The sequence below is a fragment of the Onychomys torridus genome, chromosome 4 (genome assembly GCF_903995425.1).
Source record: "Onychomys torridus chromosome 4, mOncTor1.1, whole genome shotgun sequence".
NCBI classification, from domain to species: domain Eukaryota; kingdom Metazoa; phylum Chordata; class Mammalia; order Rodentia; family Cricetidae; genus Onychomys; species Onychomys torridus.
This window is the reverse complement of record NC_050446.1, coordinates 69,620,587-69,638,880: the sequence shown is the minus strand read 5'-3', so window position 1 is coordinate 69,638,880 and position 18,294 is coordinate 69,620,587. Positions and strand designations below refer to the sequence as shown.

Below are 18,294 nucleotides of genomic sequence, written 5' to 3'. Positions count from 1 at the left end.
GTTTCTAGAGGTATTTACTTAGTACTCAATGCTTATGGGGGCAAAATGCATTGCTTTTCAAATCAAATAGCTACAGGTATTTTATTCTTGAATAAAGTTTTACATTTAATATAATATATCTTTTAGTCTTTTGTTTAGGGGCTTGTTTTTCCATCTTAATTTGGGACTATTTTAAAGTCAATGTTAAGTAGAATGGGGAGTTCTTTGAGGCATTTTCTAGTAAGACATAATTGGCCCAGCAATAAGTGACAGTTTATTCTCCAATACATGAACACACATCATACTGACTGTACAGGAATAGTGTGTTTACCTTTAACACCAGGAAAGGTATTTCTTGTTCAATTCTTCACTCCAGGTTATTCATGGGTTTCTATATAGGGTCAATACTTTTTATTGAGTCTAACTAAAAATCTAATCTATCACAAGCCAGCTCTTTAGTTTTAGCCACAAATCCATTAAGATCAAGAATGGACATTTCCTATGAGGATCCATCATGAAAACTGCATGATGAGCTCACATTGACTTCCACTGAAGAAAGGTTTATTTCTGGAAACAGGACTTTTTAAATGGATTGTTTTGAAATACTCTAGGTCAAAGAAGAGCATTCTTGGCCTTTAATCCCAGCACTCGGGAGGTAGAGCCAGGCCGATCTCTGTGAGTTCGAGGCCAGCCTGGTCTACCAAGTGAGATCCAGGAAAGGTGCAAAGCTACACAGAGAAACCCTGTTTCAACCCCCACCCCACCCCCAAAAAAAAGAGCATTCTTTGCCTTTTATTGGAAGGGAGGGCAGGTGGTAGAGGAGGGAAGCCCTAGCATTTGTGAAGTGCCTCCTGTACCAGCGTCATCATCTGAGCCCAGTGACCTAACCTGGACAGTGGTTACTTTGTTGTCCCAGAGGATGATGTCTGTCTTGTTCATAGTCATTCTGTAAAGAAGTATAGGAATGAGATTGGCATCTTTGTGACCTCCGAGCCTGCATTCTTTAGAGTGTTTGGCTAGTGAAGATGGAAGTAAATGTTGTATGCTACCCTTGATGTGTGTTTCCCTAGGTCTCTTATTTCCATCAGCAGCTCTTAGGACCCTAATAGCTTTGAGCAAAGGAGAGCACTCAGGTTGTTTTTATGTCACTTCATATATTTATTACTGTGCACTTTGTGTTGCTCTTTAAATGTAGTGTCTTAACTGTTAACCAATCCAAAGACTACAGTAAGATCATATTCCTTTTACTAAGGTGAACTTTTTCTTTTAATGTATCACACTTTAAGATACTTTTTGTTTGTTTGTTTGTTTGTTTTTGTTTTTTTGAGACAGGGTTTCCCTGTGTAGCTTTGCGCCTCGCCTGGAACTCACTTGGTAGCCCAGCTGGCCTCGAACTCACAGAGATCCGCCTGGCTCTGCCTCCCGAGTGCTGGGATTAAAGGTGTGCGCCACCACTGCCTGGCCACTTTAAGATACTTTACAACAGAGCTAGAGAGATGGCTCAAATGGTTAAGAGCATTGGCTGTTCTCCCAGAGGACCTGGATTCAGTTCCCAGCACCCACATGGCAGCTCACAACTGTCTGTAACTCCTGTTCCAGGGATTTGGTACCCTTACACAGACATGCATGCAAGTAAAACACCAATGGACATAAAAAAATAAATCTTTAAAAAAAAACTACTTTATAGCATAAAGACTTCTTCCTGAGATTGAGAGGCATCAATTTGCAATTAAAATCACAAAGGAAATGATATTTAAAGAAAGAATATATAATATTATGATATGAATCATGTTTTGTTATTTTTGCCTGAGTCTGAAAAAGTAATTACCATTATTGATTTACAAGAGCAGAATTGACAAGGCACACTCAGGCAGCCTAGTGATGACACTAGGACTTTTAATTGCTGAACTATTGTTTTGTTGACTTTCTGTCATCTCTTAGATAGTCTCATGATTGTTCAAAATTATCCTGCTCTAAATGTCATATCAAATGGGGGGGGGGGAGAAAGTTTGAAAGGATAATGTTAATCCAGTGATTTAATCATAATTGCCATGTATTAATTTTCCTTTTTTCTCATCATTTGTCTGTTTTTTTTTTCTTCCAGAAGAAAAATTCAAAGTGGAAACAAGAACCATTGCTGTTGACTTTATATTGGATGATATTTATGATAAAATTAAGACAGGCCTGGCTGGTCTTGAAATTGGCGTTTTAGGTTTGTATTTTTGCCACATTTATGGCTTATCTTGTTCATTCTTTGGCTTTTACTGTGTCTTTATTTTCTCTTTGGAGGTGAGGTGTCTAGTGGTAAAATGGTTACTGATCAGTTGCTCAGTAGTGGATACTAACCTGTATGTACTTGAAGCTTCAAAGTGAGGAAAGAATTCTTTTTGTCAGTAGTAGGTCAAGAATGCCATTGAGCACACTGCAGTGCCAGTATAAGACAGCATCTCATGTCAAAGCAGACCGGCCTAAAATGTCAATAGGGTTTAAGCCAAGAAACTCTGCTTTAAAGTTGCTGGTTGAGGGCTGCAGAAATGGCCCAATGGTTAAAGCATTTGTTGCACAATCCTAAGGGCCCCAGTTTTAGATCCTCAGAACCTATGTAGATGCAGTAGTTTGCATTTGTAATCCCAGCCTTCCTGGGATTACAAATGAGATGGAAGATGGAGACAGGAGACTCTCTGAAGCTTATGGGCCAATTAGCCTTGCAGATGCAACATCAGATGACAAGAGACCCTGTAGTTGGTAGTTTGTGTCCCACCTGGCCCACAGTCAGGATAAATCCCTCTCACCTGCCAGTCCCGCATTCTCTCGGACCCAAATAAACATACCCAAGCTAATATTATTTTTAAACTATGGCCATGGCAGGCTTCTTGTTATCTAGTTTTCATATCTTAAATTAACCCATTTTTATAAATCTATACTTTGCCATGACTCATGGCTTACCAGTGCCTTTACATCTTGCTTCTGGTGGTGGCTAGCAGTGTCTCCCCTGCTCTGTCTTCTTTCTTCCTCTCTCTTTAGAATGTCCTGCCTAACCTTATTCTGCCTCACCATTGGCCAAACAGCTTTATTTATCAACCAGTCAGAACAACACATTTTCACAGCATACAGAATGATATCACACAGCAAGACCCTGTTTTTTAAAATTACTGAGTGAATACTTGTTGAAACATAATACAGCTTTGGTTTTGATTTCTAGTTGAACTCAGATCAATAATAAAAACAATTATTGCTGATGTTCCCGTGATTACTGAAAACTCACTACAGTACTTGCACATGTGTTATCTTCTTAGCTGGGCCCTGCTTTTCATTTGCTTTGTATTCTGTATTCTATCATAACTATCTCCTTGGCCATTGACGCTTCTAGCACATGTGTTACTTGTGTATTGCACTGTTAATTTTGAGGTCACTCTCAAAGCCCCTTTGTGGGCTGAATTTTCTCTTACTGCTATGTTGTATTTCAACTCTAATGTGCAGGCTCAATGCAACCCTCTAGAACTTATGAAGTGAGTCTCATATTTCTGTTTGATTTCTCATGGCTTCCTAGTTTTCTAATAAGATGCAACAGTTTGTGCACATGAATGTGTGTATTTGTGTGGGGAGTGGGGTTTGTGTTCCTCAATTGCTTTGCATCTTAGTTTTTGAGACAGGGTCTTTTACTGACTTTGGTGTTCACTTTGTTCCTGCCTTCCAGGACTTGGCATTGTAGACCCATGTAATTGAACATAGAGTTTGGTTTTTTTTTGTGTTGTTTTGTTTATTGTGGGTGCTGAGGATCTGAACTAAGTCCTTCTGCTTACATGGCAAGCACTTTACCAATTAAGCATCTCCCTAGCCCCTAAGACCTCGCAATTAATATTAAGTTACAGGAAGAGTTTTTTTCTACTGAATATTTAATTATAACTAGTAATGGTAGAGATAAAAATATCTCTAGGATATACTCTGTTTGAATAGCATTAAGCACAAAACTATAATCAATGCTTAATAAGGAAAATTAGTATTTTCAGAATTACAAAGGAAAATGCTAAAGCCCTTTGTCATGAAAGAAACATTAAGTTTTCAGTGAGGTAAGTGGAAAGAACAGTTTTGAACTGTGCAAATTTATACGGAAAGGTCACCGTAAACTGATGAGGCTATGAATGCTGTAGGCTGAGAAGTTGGATCTGGAATCTGTTATGTAAAAAGTAAGCAGCTGCTCTTGTCTTCCAGGCAAATGCCAGTGAGTACAGACTCCAACAAGCTCATAAAAGCTTCACTGTTTAGAGAAAATCACCTCCTTACTGCCTTGACTCAGAAAGCAACTGGTTAACAAAATAGGATGGCTGTAATGTTTACTTGATTTAGGGGAGACTCATTTGTGTTCCAGATTGGTTTGGAGGACTTTGCACAATACATCACAGATGTGTAATTTGCCAAGGCCAAGCAAGTAACCTTGGGCTTGAAACATACCACAGATAATACTTTGTTGTTTTTTTGTTTGTTTGTTTTTTCCAAATTCACCACTGTGACTTCTTTAACTTTATAAAAGGGAGAGTCTTTATTCTGGAATGTCAAAGAAAGGCCCTTTGGGGAAAATGTAGTTACTCTGTGATTCAGGTTTTAAAAATTACCGTAGCCTTTGAGTGACCTTGGCAAGAATTTCCTTCATACCAAATGCTTTCAGACTCCTATCTGCCTATAACGTCCACCCACCATGGTTTGTATAAGCTCCACATGAAGTAAGGAGAACCAGCTGGTACCAGATAGTGGTGTGCTCCTGACTTAATTGATGTTTAAAGCTGTGTTATCCAGAACACCTACTGACTTTGGGTTCTATTCATACAACTTGCCCATAATTTTAAGTAGCCTCATTTTAGTAATGATACGTATAGAGCTAGACTGGGCCTTATTTTCTTCCTATACCCTTTGTAAGTGAATACTTATTCTGCTAAGTATTGTACTTGTTTGTTTTTGTTTTTGTTTTTGTTTTTGTTTTTGTTTTGTATATAGCTTTTATTTTTTTGACAATTTCATACATGTAAATAATGTATTTTGATCATATTCACATCCAGTTACCTTCTCTTGTCCCCTTTCCCTCCTTAACTCCTTTTCCCCAGCTCATCCTCCTTCTGCTATAATGTCTTCGTGTTTGTGTGAGAGACAGACTCAAACCCATTGACTTTAATTAGGATTGTTGTAACAAACACAATTGTGTTGTTGAGTTAATTTTAATTAGTGTCTTTCTCTTCCCATCAACTGAATGCAAGTTTTAAAAAAATTCTTACCAGTGTGTATCCCTTTTCCCCATTAAACTTCAGAAATTTGAGAAATAAACACATTCCAATGATCTCTCCCAAAGCCCTTATTTTATGCATTGTTCTGGAGCAGTCAAATATAAATGTTCTATTTACCAAACTAAAAGACAGTTTGAAAAGAAATATTCAGCAGGTTAGTATCAGTCAGTTCTGTTGGTATTCCTAAGCTTTCCAAGTTCCTTAACATATGACCAAGAGGACTTAGCTAACTTGCCAGTAGAGATGGCTTTCTTAGCTTTCAGTCCCTGAAACATCCAAGGACTAGACATAGGAACCAAGGGTGTGCAGAGCCATATTTAGGAAAACTGTAGAGTTGTGTGGAAGGAAGGGAGATTGAGCACAGGAAATAATGATTCTTTGTAGTCCTGGTTGACTAAGAAAGTTAGGAATAGAAGCATCTTACTTCTTTAGAGGGTTTTAAAATCAATAATGTTGTAGCCTGTTTTCTTGCTGTTCTCAGGAACTTTAAAAATTTTTGTTTTAAATTGTCTTCTTTTGAAGTATAAATACCTCTAAAAGAAACAGTGGTACTTGTCACTTTCATCTTGTTTGGCTTAGTTATTCATTTTATTACTTTTGTACTTTCAGCTAATCAGTCACTGTCTTAGTCACTGTGTTATTGCTGTGAAAAGACACCATGACCAAGGCAACTCTTATAATAGAGAGCATTTATATCGGGGACTATGGGGGTCCAGCCCCTCGATAGTCCCCTCCCAGGGTCCAGGAAGAATCTACAACCAGCTGATAATTAATCATTGATGAAAAGAAATGAATCTATGTATACAAAACTCCTTAGTTCATATACTTTATTATTCTGTGGTAGTTCTCTCTCTACACAGCTTCTATTCTGCTCTCATGTCTAGCTACTTTCTTGCCTGATTTCTCTCTATATTTATCTACTGTCCCCTCTAGGCTCTATCTTAATTCCTTCATCTAGTTCTGTCCCCTCTAGGTTCTCATCCATCTAGTTCTTTCCCCTATCAGCTTGTCTCCCATCTCCTTCTCTCTCCTCTGGCTCTTCCTCATCTTGTTCTTCCCCATCTGGTTCTTCCTCATCTTCCATCTCGTTCCTCTAGTACTCTCTTCTAGCCCTTCAATCTAGTTCTTCCCCGTCTCAGTTTGTTCCTCTCAAGTTCTTATCCGTCTAGTTCTTCCATTCTCTTTTCTCTTCTCTCTCTGTCTACTGAAAATACCTGCCTTTTCTTTCCTTGGGCACATGATGTAAAAAAAACCTCTTTTGTTCTCAGTCAAAATGCTCAGGGGATGGTCTGAGCTTCATTAGCATAGGAAACAAAGCTAGGCTTCTCCAGCCAGCTTGTCTCCTAAGCTCAACAGGACAGTTAGTAATTTAGTAGGCTCAGCAGGTCAGGGGAGCTGAACTGTTTACCAGTTGGTCTGGGCGCACAAGGATTTCATAGCAGAAGACAGCTGAAATATTAAAGGCTGGGTAACACCAAATATTCATAATAAATGGCTTGCCTTTTGACAGGCCCTTGGCCAGTCAAAGTTCAGCTTTAATACACAGCTGAATCTCTATGATATATTCTTGATGCCCACAAGACATTTAATTGGGGGCTTGCTTACAGTTTTTGAGGTTTAGTCCCTTATCATTAAGGCTGGGAGCAGGTGGCATGTAGACAGGTGCTGGAGCAGTAGCTGAGTGGTATATCCTGATATATAGGTAGAGAAAGAGAGACTCTGGGCTTGACATGGGCTTTTGAAACCTCAAAGCCCAACCCCAGTGACATACTTCCTTCAACAAGGCCACACCTCTTATCCCAATCCTTTCAAATATTGCCACTTCCTGGTGACTAAGCATTCAAATATATGGGGCTGGGGGACATTCTTATTCAAAACATCACAGTCATTTTGAAGAAGATGGTTTTTGTTAGTGAAAGGAATGGAAAAATCATTTTGAAATGGGGGAAAGTAGACTGAAAGGAAACTGTAGTTATAGGTGGATGATCAACAAGATGCTAAAATGGGAGCAGAGCAGAAGAGCATGATCAAGTTCCTTGGGAGGTAACAAAGAGAACCTTGTGCTTAGAGCACCCCCCACCCATTTTCATGAAGCACAAGTATAAATGGCTGGCGCTTAAGAGTGAGCAGGAATTATTAGCTGAGGTGTGCAGGACAGGATCCCAGGACTGTAGCAGGAAGACTGCTGGGGAGGGAGCAGTTTTATATCACTGCCAAGATAGAATAGTCCTTTCTAACAATCCAGGACAGGCGAGACTTCCTGTTGTCTGCAACAGTCTCACTGGAACCACCCCAGTCAGCAGAGTTGTTACCAGGCACCAAGTCAGTGCCCAACATGTGTCCATTTCACATGCCAGCTACAAGTTGTGTGTCTCTAGCCATGTAATCTTGTGACTAGGTGACTATAAATTCTAGATTCCTATGGCTCACTCAGGTCTCAGCTGTCAGATTACCTCACAACCATCCGTAACTCTAGTTCCAGGGAATCTAGTACCCTTTTCTGACCTCTGCAGGGACCCGGCATACGTGATACACATAGATACATGCAGGCAAAGCACTCATACAAATAAGATAATCTAAAAATCAGATTTTACTTTTAAAAAGCCAGGCTATATCTAAAGTATGTATTATGTTTTCCTCCTTGTTTTAAAACATATTTTGAGGTACAGTATGCTACTTACATGTAAGAAATAATGTGTGTTGATATAATCAGACTGATATAATCAGACAGGTATTTCTGTCATCTCAAACCTTTATGTTAGGAAAAAACTGAAAATCCTATTAGTTATGCTAAAATCTGCAACTGATGGTTGTAAGTCATAGCTACCCTGCTATGCTATAGATCTGGAAAGTTATTCCTCCTATTCAGCCGCACTCCGGTACTCTTAACGATTCTCTCCTTCTTACGTGGGTCCTTACCTTTGGTAACCATCATCTGGGTCTCTATACTTGTTTGTTAATGATTCATTCAACCAGTAATATGCTAATTGGTTAAACTATTAAAATTCCATAGCTATAGCAGTAGACAAAACAGTAAAACACACCATCATTTAAGTTGTTTCTGCTTTCATGAAAGAAAGCCATTAAGCAAGTGGTTGAGAGTATGTTGCATTAATGAAAGAAAGTTGTTGAGACAGTTATGTGCATCACATGTGATCTCCCTGAGAAAGTAATGTTTAAATTGAAACTAGAGGGCAAGAAAAGAGGTGGGGGAGAGTTTCCAGGTAGAAGGAGCATCATGTGCAAATGCTTGAAGGCTGTATGTTGAAGGACACAAGAGATGATTTTTAAACCTGGAGCAAGGATTTTATAGGGCACCATATTAAAAGAATCTGATAATTAGGCAGAGCCAGATCTTGAAGGCTTAGAAAGCCAGCTTCATCAATATGAAGCTTTTAAAGGAAATAATTTAGATGAACTGAACTTAACAGTATTTGAGCAAAGAACTGTTCATACCTTAGGCTACCTTGAGAACACAGAGTCTCACAACTCTGCCCTGCAATGTGGGCAGGTAGAACTTGGGGGCCAGAAAATAGAGGTGAGGTACAGAGGTGGTTGGTTTACTCTGCCAAGTTTGCTTTGTTTGAGCATTGTCAGAGCCATTGCCTGCCTGGGATTGAGTTGGCTGCTGTATTATCATTCACCCTTTCTGTCTCAGAAGTATCCTCCTACGTGGTGTAAATATGACTGCTCCCAGGCGTGCTTGAGGAGAAGGATTTTTTGGTAGCTTTGAGGGAAGGTATAGCCAGAGGCATCTGGAATAGTCTAGAGCAGGCAGAGAAGGTAGTAGACAGATATGGCCCGTGTACTGTCCTGGGTCATGAGAGGGGAGAGCAAGAAAGAAGGAGCAAGGTGTGTGGGAGGGGGGAGGCAAGGGAGCACATGGCCAAATGGCAGGGTTGTATAGGAATGATAAGCTTAGGGAAGGGAAGCCCATGAGCTGGAGAAATTTAGGGTAAGGGGAATGGTGAGAAGAGCTGAGAGGAGCCAGGATGCCAGCAAGGACTCTGTAACAGGTGCTTACTACGCTGAGAGAGCCTGGAGGGCAGCGTGTGCTTCGTGCTAATAGGCAGGCACCACAGTTAGCCGTTTGTCCCCAATTTCTTTTGGATCTGACATGAGTTAGGTTTTCAGTTAGTTTACTTGCTAAGTAAAGTTGTAGTTTGTTAAGTAGGAGCGAAAGTATGAGAGTATCCTCAGGCCAAATTTAGTTTGAGTCTTTTTTGGGAAGCCACAGTCGAATTTTAAGCACAAACTGATAACATTTTTAGGAAGTCCTTCTGACTTCCAAGTGGAAGAAGGTGAAGGAGTGTGAGGAAGTCAATAAGGCTATCCCAACAGATAAGATGGTGAGAGCATCTGTTAGGGTGGAAGCAGCGGAAACAGGTGGATGTGACCAAGAAGATCAATCTGAACACTCCTCTGCCCCAAGCTGGGCAAAATGGTGCACACCTTTAGTCCTAGTACTTGGAAGGTAGAGGTAGGCAATTCTGCATGAGTTTAAGGCTAGCCTGGTCTACATAGAGGCTTGCAAGACAGCCAGGGCTACATAGAGAGACCCTTTCTCGATGGGTGGATGGATGGATGGATGGATGGGTGGATGGATGGATGGATGGATGGATGGATGGATGGATGGATGGATGAAAACATGAAAACACCTCTGCCCATTTTACAGGCAAGAAACAAATGTGGAGAAGTTAAGTGCATTGTTCAGAATTAGATAACCACTCAGTAGCAACTTTCAGGTTTTATTTTGAACAACAGGGAGACATTTTCTAGACAAGAGACTCTGGATGCAGAGAAAATTCTGTAAAGCAAAATGATGACTGCACTTGGAACTATGAGTGGTTGAGAGAAATTCAGTGCAAATCCAAGTAGCCAGAGGGTTGACTGATAAGAATCCCTCCTTTGCCAGCAGGGACCCTTTGCACTGAATGCGGTAGAGAGGCCTGGTAAAAGACTCTCGTGGAAACAGCACAGGCATGAACGCTCATTTGTATAGGGACACTCTTTGGAATTATCATCCAGGAGAGTGCCGTATCATCCCGCTAAATATGTTGACTGAGATTAGCTTTCTGAAGTGAGCATATGACTGCTAGAATTCAGATTTATTTTCTTTCACTCAGACACTGCTAATGGCACTAATTAAAGCAGACCCTCTAACTTAAATCTGGATAACTAAGTCTGTGATTTCAGAGATATAAGTAGAAATTGATAAATAGCCCCTATTAGCTACCTTTGGACCACTAGCCTCGTGTCCTTCTTCTTTCTGCATCCTCACTTTCAATTTTTTATGTGCCAAATCTTACCTGATTTTGTAATGAGGATCAGTCACATAGCAGTTTGTAAATAAACAGTCAAAGGGAGGTGTGTGCTGTTGCCTCTGACTCAATCTTAATTTTTCAATTTCTGATTAAAGGCACTGCAAATTTAAAGCCTTGTAAACTCTCTTTTATTTGGAAATTGCTACTTACAAGTGTATGAAAACTGTAAAGTTTGCAAAATGTTTTACATCGTGTTCCAAATATCATCTGTCAGTGTATGAACATGTGCTAGCTCCAGCAATATGTTAAGAAGGCAAAAAAGGAAATTTCTTTGCATCTCTGTCACTATCTCCCTACAACTGTGAGGCTAGGTCTGTGGATGCAGTGAAGAGGGCAAAGGAGGTACTGGGGTAAATCTAGCTGGTATAAACAGCTATTCTGTTGAGAGCTGCCCTGAGCTCTGCCTTGCAGAAGGATCTGTTTGTGTTGATGCTGGTCATACATGATAAAAGCAAGGTACTTGGTACTGGGTGCAAAGTAGGAGGGCAGTAAATATTTGTTGGATAAATGGGCGCATGACAGCAGCTTTTCCTTCATTTATTGATATTTTAACATGCTCCAAATGGTGGATTCATGACAGTGCACATTATGTCCTTTGCTGAAATGATAGTTCTTATTTCATGTATGAAGAATAGTGAGGAAGCAGACTTAGTTTATGTCCCAGTTTTAGAAGAAGTGATGATGCAGCAGGGCTGAACCCTAGCTCTGCTAGATTCTGAGTTCTGTAGCCTTTTACAGTTGGTGGTTTTTTGTTTTTGTTTTTGTTTTTGTTTTTTTAATGGTGCTGGAGATGAAGCTCAAAGCCTCCCACATGCTAGGCAAGTGCTCTACCATTGAGGTCAAATTCCAGACCCTTTTACAGAAATTTAAGGCAGAAAGTGTATCCCCCACTCCACCCCCAACACACACACATCCCTCATACACACTCACTGAACCTTTGGTATATGACATCATTGCTTGAAACAGGTTTTACTAATAAACTCTGAAGTGCTGGGACTGGATATATCTACGAATGTAGCTGAAGTGTAAGCTTATCCTTTCCTGCCTTGATGTCATAAGAAGGAAACAGAGATACTTCATGTGATGTGATTTATATTTAGAAGGCCAACCACGAGGCAAAGTATTTTTAAACCACATTAATTTCTGATGTTTCTGATTAATATAAAAAATGAAGCCAGCTGAAAGTGGTCTGTGTGAGGTTAGTACATGAATGGATTTTCATTTCTAGTAATTTATCATTGTTTGCTCTACCCTCGTGCACGACCCAGCAGATACCAGGAATCTAATTTTCTACTGACATCATTCTACCTCTGGCAGCTGGCAGTGATAGAGGATTCTAGGCCCGTGAAGAACAGCAACACACAAACTTTGAAGGAACAAAGTCTTGTTTTAAAAAGATGTGGAAATGATTTTAAGCAGTTTTGATATAATTAAAATATTGCTCTAACACCAAGAATTATTCTGGATTTCCCAAATCTTCTTTCTAAATGTAGCACTTTCTTTGACAGTAGTATTCTTTGGGGTTCAGAATGGCCCCCTCAAGAGTGTAGATAAGTGAAGCTCCCTGCCAGTCCCCCCTGTAAAGACCCACTCCATGAGGACTGGGTCTCTAAGGATGGCACCTCTGCCTACCACCAGTGCCTTTCTACTTCCCCTTCCTTCTTGGTCGGTCTACACTTGTGTTCTCTCTCAGCCACACCTCTTCCACTGGGTTATGTGGTGGTTGGTCTTAATTCCCAACTTGATGGGATCCAGAATTACCTAGAAGACACGCCTTTAAGCATACCTTTGAAGGATTATTTAGCCTTTGGACAGCCTGTGGGGAATTCATTGAGGTGGGACGAGCCATCCTAAAAGTGAGTGGCTCTGTTTCCCTGGGCTGGGAAAGGAGGAAGTGAGATGAGCGAGTCATTCATCATTCTGCTTCCTGACTGTGGAGGGATGCAGTGTGAGCAGCTGCCTCTAGCTCCTCCTACACTCTTTTTCTGCCTTGCTGGACTGTGACCTCAAACAGTGAGCCAAAATGGATCTTTCCCCCCTTAACTTGTTTTTGTCAGGGTATTTTATCACAGCAACATGACCAGAGATAAAGGCAAACTTCTTCAAGTGTTAGGAAGTACTCAAGGCCTTGAGCTGATTACTGCGACAGTGAGAATTTTGACGTTACACAGATGTGCTTTGGTTTCAGGATGAGATGATGGATTCACTACTGAAAGGGTTTTGCAAGCCCTGAGGTGGGAACAGCAACACAGAGCTTTGTGGTTCCTGGAGGAAGAAGCTACAAAACTCACTGACAGTGCGAGTTTGATGCTAGTTTAAGATTCTACCCATTAGAAGAGATGTTCAACTTTTTGAATAAGGTTAGAACAACATGTGAGATTGTGTTTATGAATTTTTTAATGCATCTTGTAATAAGTAGATAAGGCAACAGCACTGCTTGCACCCATTCTTAATGAGATTAAGCTGTAATAGGAATAGTTCCGTCTTTCCCTCCCACCCACAGCACTTCCTCTTCCTTCAGCATTCACTGAAAGCTTCCTATCTGCTGTTTGGTTATTGCTGTCACCTACTGTCTCAAAATAAAACTGCAGTGCGTTTGCCTTCTTCCCAGAGATTCCCAGTGTGTGCACTTAGGTAGAAACAGTTATTGTAGAGTGTGATGGCACTCAAACTTTCCCTCAGAAGATTTTGATAGTACAACCTGCTGAAATGATCTGAGTAGCAGGAGAAATGGCAGATTTGTTAACACACACATGTACACTGAGTCCCACAAATGGGCAGTTAAAGTCAGATGGTTAAAGGGAGGAGTGGAGGAGGAATATAGGTAATTGTGGAGGGGTAGGAAATGATTTTAGAAGTAATGAGTACAGAAAAGAGATAATGGCCTCCAGCTGTCGGCGTGACAACTGATTTTCAGTCTCATCTGTGATTTGAGTAAGAAGGTGGACCCATCTTCAGTGGGTCCGGTCTTTAAGTAGTGATGATGACTTCAGAGCTTCATCCAGTATCTGCTGACTCCAAAGTGCCTTGAATATAAAATTTCAGCATCCCAATATACTATGTTTGGAGCTTCTCTTGCCTTAGAGCTGAGAAGAGCAACAGTTGTTCACAGCACTATGAACTGATTACTCCCTGGGAAAGATGATAGTTAGCCTGCATGCTACTGCAGAAGGTGTATACCGGGAGGCAGAGAGGGCTCAGGAGTCCTGGTGCCTGCTGTGCATTTGACATCTGTTTTTTTCCTCATTCAACTCATAAGCCTAGACTTGATGCTATGAAATCCCCGTCTAGATTTCATAGTTTTTGTTGTGCACTTAGTATACTAAACACAGTCCTCCTACACGATAGTTTATTACTTTGGACCAAAGAGTTATTTTTTTCTTAATATTGCTCTGTTGGATAGACTTCCCCATTTTCATTGTATGAGAAGATAGCATTGCTAGTTTCCTTTGCTCAGTTAGCAGAGGCAGATCAGAAAACTGTCTACTGTTAATACTTTATTTAACCAGAATAACAGTCCTCAGCTTGCTGAGTTATTGATGTGCTTCCTTAGTTCTATTTTGTGCTTGTAGCACATGCTAAGATTGCAAGTCAAACTATTCTACTTACAAAGTTCTAGATTTCAGAATAATCACAAAAATAGCTCACCAATTTTGGTTCTTAAAAGATTTACAATTATACTTTTTAATAATTATAAATTATTTATCCTTTATAACTTTGCAGTGGTTAAACTAAAGTCAACTGCTCTTAAGGCCATACTTTGGTTTTTTAATTTTTAACATCTTTTATAAATGTGGTGGCTGAGACACTATCAGTGTTTTGTTTCTTTTCCAGTTATTACTGGTCACTTGTCCTGAGTGAATCCCAGATGAAGGTGTGTGGTAGTTTTAGTGATTTAAAGTTGAGGTTCTGTAGTCAAACTTCTGAATTTAAATTCTGGCATGGTTTGCCCTATGATCTTTTAAGTGCTGTGGATTTCAGCTTCTAGGGTATAATTTAGAAATTACCTCATGGGCTTGTTGTGGCAGTTAAATGTAGATAAGTAGATAATCTATTTTGTGAGTTAATTAGTTTATATAAAGTCGGGGATATTTCGTCCATCTTGGGAATGTTTATTTCCTATTTCTTGTTTGTCTTTGTCTTTCTGGGTCTAGAGAAACTGTTGACAACTGAGTATTCCAATATAAGACCTAATATGTATAAATCTATCCAAGTGATCTGTAGTCTTACAGCGCCAGGCTGAGGTTAGATGGCTGTGCACAGAGGGTTCAAGGAAAGCCTTCCCTGGACTGTTTATTAGAGATTCCTGGTCTGATCTGCCCTCCTCGCTACCACAAGAAAGCCTCAAAATGAGGCTCTCTAGAAATAGACTGTCATGACACTGGACACTTTGTTGTGAAATAATTGATTCTTTGGGTTAGGAACTTTTCTCTCTCTACCAGGTTGTAAACCCCATGATATGAGAACCCTTCCCTGTCTGTCTGCCCTTTCTAGTCCCTAGCAGCACATGCCTTGCCTGCAAGCATGTGGTAAATATTTGTTACATGACTGAGTAAACTCTTACATTAGCAGTGAATAGGCTGAGATGTGAACTGGGCGTGACTTATTCAGGTCACACATTTTGTGCCATGGCTGTAAGTAGAACCCAGGTTTCCTGTCTCCTGCACTGTGCATTCTCTGTTCATGAAGGTGTAAGGAGCAGAACAGTTGATTGACATTATCTACAGATGACTAGTACAGAGAAAGAACACACTTTCCAGAGAGCTTCCAGGGAGAGGCATGTAGATGCTAAGTACAGAAAGGCTTCATGAAGCAAAGAGCATTTAAACTGGAGTAATGAGGATTTTAGATATAACTTTATATGTATCATTTTAGTCTCAATAAATTAATCAGCATTTCAGGACATTATTAAAATAAATGTGCTAGCTAACAATCTTGTCTTATTTCAGTGAACAATGTGGGCATGTCATACGAGTATCCAGAATACTTTTTGGAAATTCCTGACTTGGACAATGTGAGTTTTTCTTTGTTTATTATGGTAACAAAAAGAATGCATGAAAGTATCAGTGAGGCAGTATTGAAGATTGATTCAGATTGAGTATCAGAGTCCAGCTGTCTGCAATACATGGCTTGGCTCTTGTGGGGATGAGCCTAACCGTAGGTAGGTTGTTTATTCATTTGTAAAGTAAAATAGGTAGCATCATAGGATTGCTAGAAGGATTGAATGAAAAAATATTTATACAGTGCCAGGATCAATAGTAGCTCTAATTTCATTATTATTGTTTCTATTAGATTAAGATAGCTCTATTTTAAGTATTGGAACATCAAAAATCAGTTTAAAAACTCATAAATATGTTAATATATAGCAACATAGTTGGTTAAAGTAAACTAGCTTTACCAAAATGAAAGCTGCAGCCTTGTTACATGCATAATCCTTTAATGAAAACTAAGAAGTCATATCCCTGAAGGACCATGTCAGTTTTTAAAATCAATTAAAGCTCTTAACTTCAATCATCTCCACTTTCTCTATTAGTTGAGAGGAAATTACTAAGTGTTTTATTTTGGATTTAATGTGTCTCTTCACTTTCAAATTTGACTTGTGCATTTACCTTACATTTTGCATATTAGTATGAATTGCTGCTTTTGTTACACATATTATAACATTGAGATAAAGCAAAAATCTACCTCTTGACCTCAGCTCCTATTGTATTTACAGTTCTTTGCAGTAACTGAAGAAGCTTCAGATTTGTCCCCCTCAAAGTATATTTGTAACATCATTACTTTCCTAATTAAATTATCTAATTTTTTGCAGACCATCAAGAAACTGATAAATATTAATGTTCTTTCTGTTTGCAAGGTAAGCAGATTTGTTACAAATCTGTCATCTTTTTTTTTTCTTTTTTTCTTTTGGATCTTTCTGTCTAAAAACACTGATCCAGAGTCTGTTGGCTCGATTTCTGTCAACTCTCGTTTACCATATGTATTCCAGTGAGTGTAGTCTATTTCCTTAAGTCTCCAGGAAGCAGAAAGAACTGGCCCCCAACACGCTTGTCTTGGCTACTTTCTGACAGTCTCACAGTTCTCATGTGTCTTCTGTGCTCATTCTCCGTGGTACGTCCCAGCACTGACTGCAAACCCAGCTCGGGTTAAAGGCTGACTCACCTGAGCCACTTGCTCATGCTGACTTGTTTTCATTCTGACATGTGTAACAGCCACTGTTATGGGAAGTCAGGAGTCTAGAAACCAATAGTGTAGTTTTTATTAGCTGTCCATAATAACCAGCCAGGATAGCCTGGCATGGTGGCAAATTTTTTTGATCTCAGCACTGGGAGGCAGAGACAGGCAGAGCTCTGTGAATTCAAGTCCAACCTGGTCTACATAATGAGTTCTAGGCCAGTCAGGGCTGCATAGCGAGATCCTGTCTCCAAAACAAAATAAAACAAGATCAGCAAAGGTATCCAGCCTGGTCACTATTTGCTCAACATGTGTTATAGTCATATTACTCAGTATAACACAAGGTTACATTGTGACTCTGCAGAAGGAACTCTATGCTAGAGAGTATGAACACCTAAGCTCTGCTTGCACAGGAGCTATGGAGGTTACTACTGAGTTACATGTACCAAATGAGGAGGAGGTAGTGCCAGAGGCTGCATTCCCATGAGCAGACACTTTAAATGTGAGCATTCTTGTAGAAAGCCACTGTGCTTTTAGTAACTCTCATATCTACTAGTTTATTTAAGGAAATGAGAACTAGTCAGAACTATTCAAAATGATAATATAAATTAGAATTAAATGTTGTTTCACTTTATGGTGGGATCTTGGTGTTTTTCTCTATTGTGAATTTTCAAGAAAAGCTACCTTCATATCTGAAGAGAAACCAGCAATGACCTCACATGGCTGGTTCAGGTCCAAGAACCTAATGCTTTTACACCTTGCTCGAGTTTTCATGTATGGTTTGCTTTTCCCTGTGTAATGTAAATATTTAGGTGTGTTAATTGAGTGCTTACAGTTAGCAGACATTGGTTAGATTATTACTTAAACAGCACTTCAAATGTATCATGTGATAAAATGGCAAATGTTTGTATTAAATAAATAAATAGAAGATACACTGTATCTTCTCCCTTGTTGTGATCAAGGGTGTGTGTGTGTGTGTGTGTGTGTGTGTGTGTGTGTGTGTGTGTATGTATGTGTGTGTTGTTTGGCTTTTTATATAAACTGAAGTTTAAGGGAGCAGATGAGTCACCAGTGGAGATGTGAGTAGATAGAGAACAAAACCCACATTTGTGAAACTGATGCTTTTAAATATAGCTAATAGGAATATATTATATAGTTTTAAGGGCATTTTCTTTACCAGATTCATATAAATGTTCAGGATAATTAAGGAACTAGCATTTTCTAGCCATTTTAGCCTTGGGGTAAATTACTTTTTCATTTTAGTTTTCGTCTGTAAATTGAAGACATTTCTTTTATCTCAGTGACTTGTTTGAATGAAACCAGGTAATGTCTCTAAAACTCAGAGTTGGGAGTGTAGCTCACTAGGTAGAGTGCTTGCTTAGATGGCACAAAGCCCTGGTTCAATGCTTAGAACCTCATAAAACCAGGCATGGTCAGGTGGGCCCATGGCAGTGGAAGAAAAGGTAGGAGGAGCAGGAGTTGAAGGTCCTTCTTGGCCAGACTGAACTACATGAGACCCTGGAGAGCGTCAAAGCGAAGCA

General features: G+C 39.7%; 1 protein-coding gene across 1 annotated transcript in view; it reads left to right on the top strand.

Moving 5' to 3' along the window:
- Hsd17b12 (hydroxysteroid 17-beta dehydrogenase 12) overlaps positions 1-18,294 on the top strand; it is a 133,760-nt gene that overhangs the window by 85,593 nt on the left and 29,873 nt on the right. Inside the window, exons 4-6 of the mRNA XM_036185115.1 lie at positions 2,084-2,191; positions 15,529-15,593; positions 16,392-16,436. Coding sequence (XP_036041008.1) covers positions 2,084-2,191; positions 15,529-15,593; positions 16,392-16,436 — 218 coding nt within the window. The remainder of the gene's footprint in view (positions 1-2,083; positions 2,192-15,528; positions 15,594-16,391; positions 16,437-18,294) is intronic.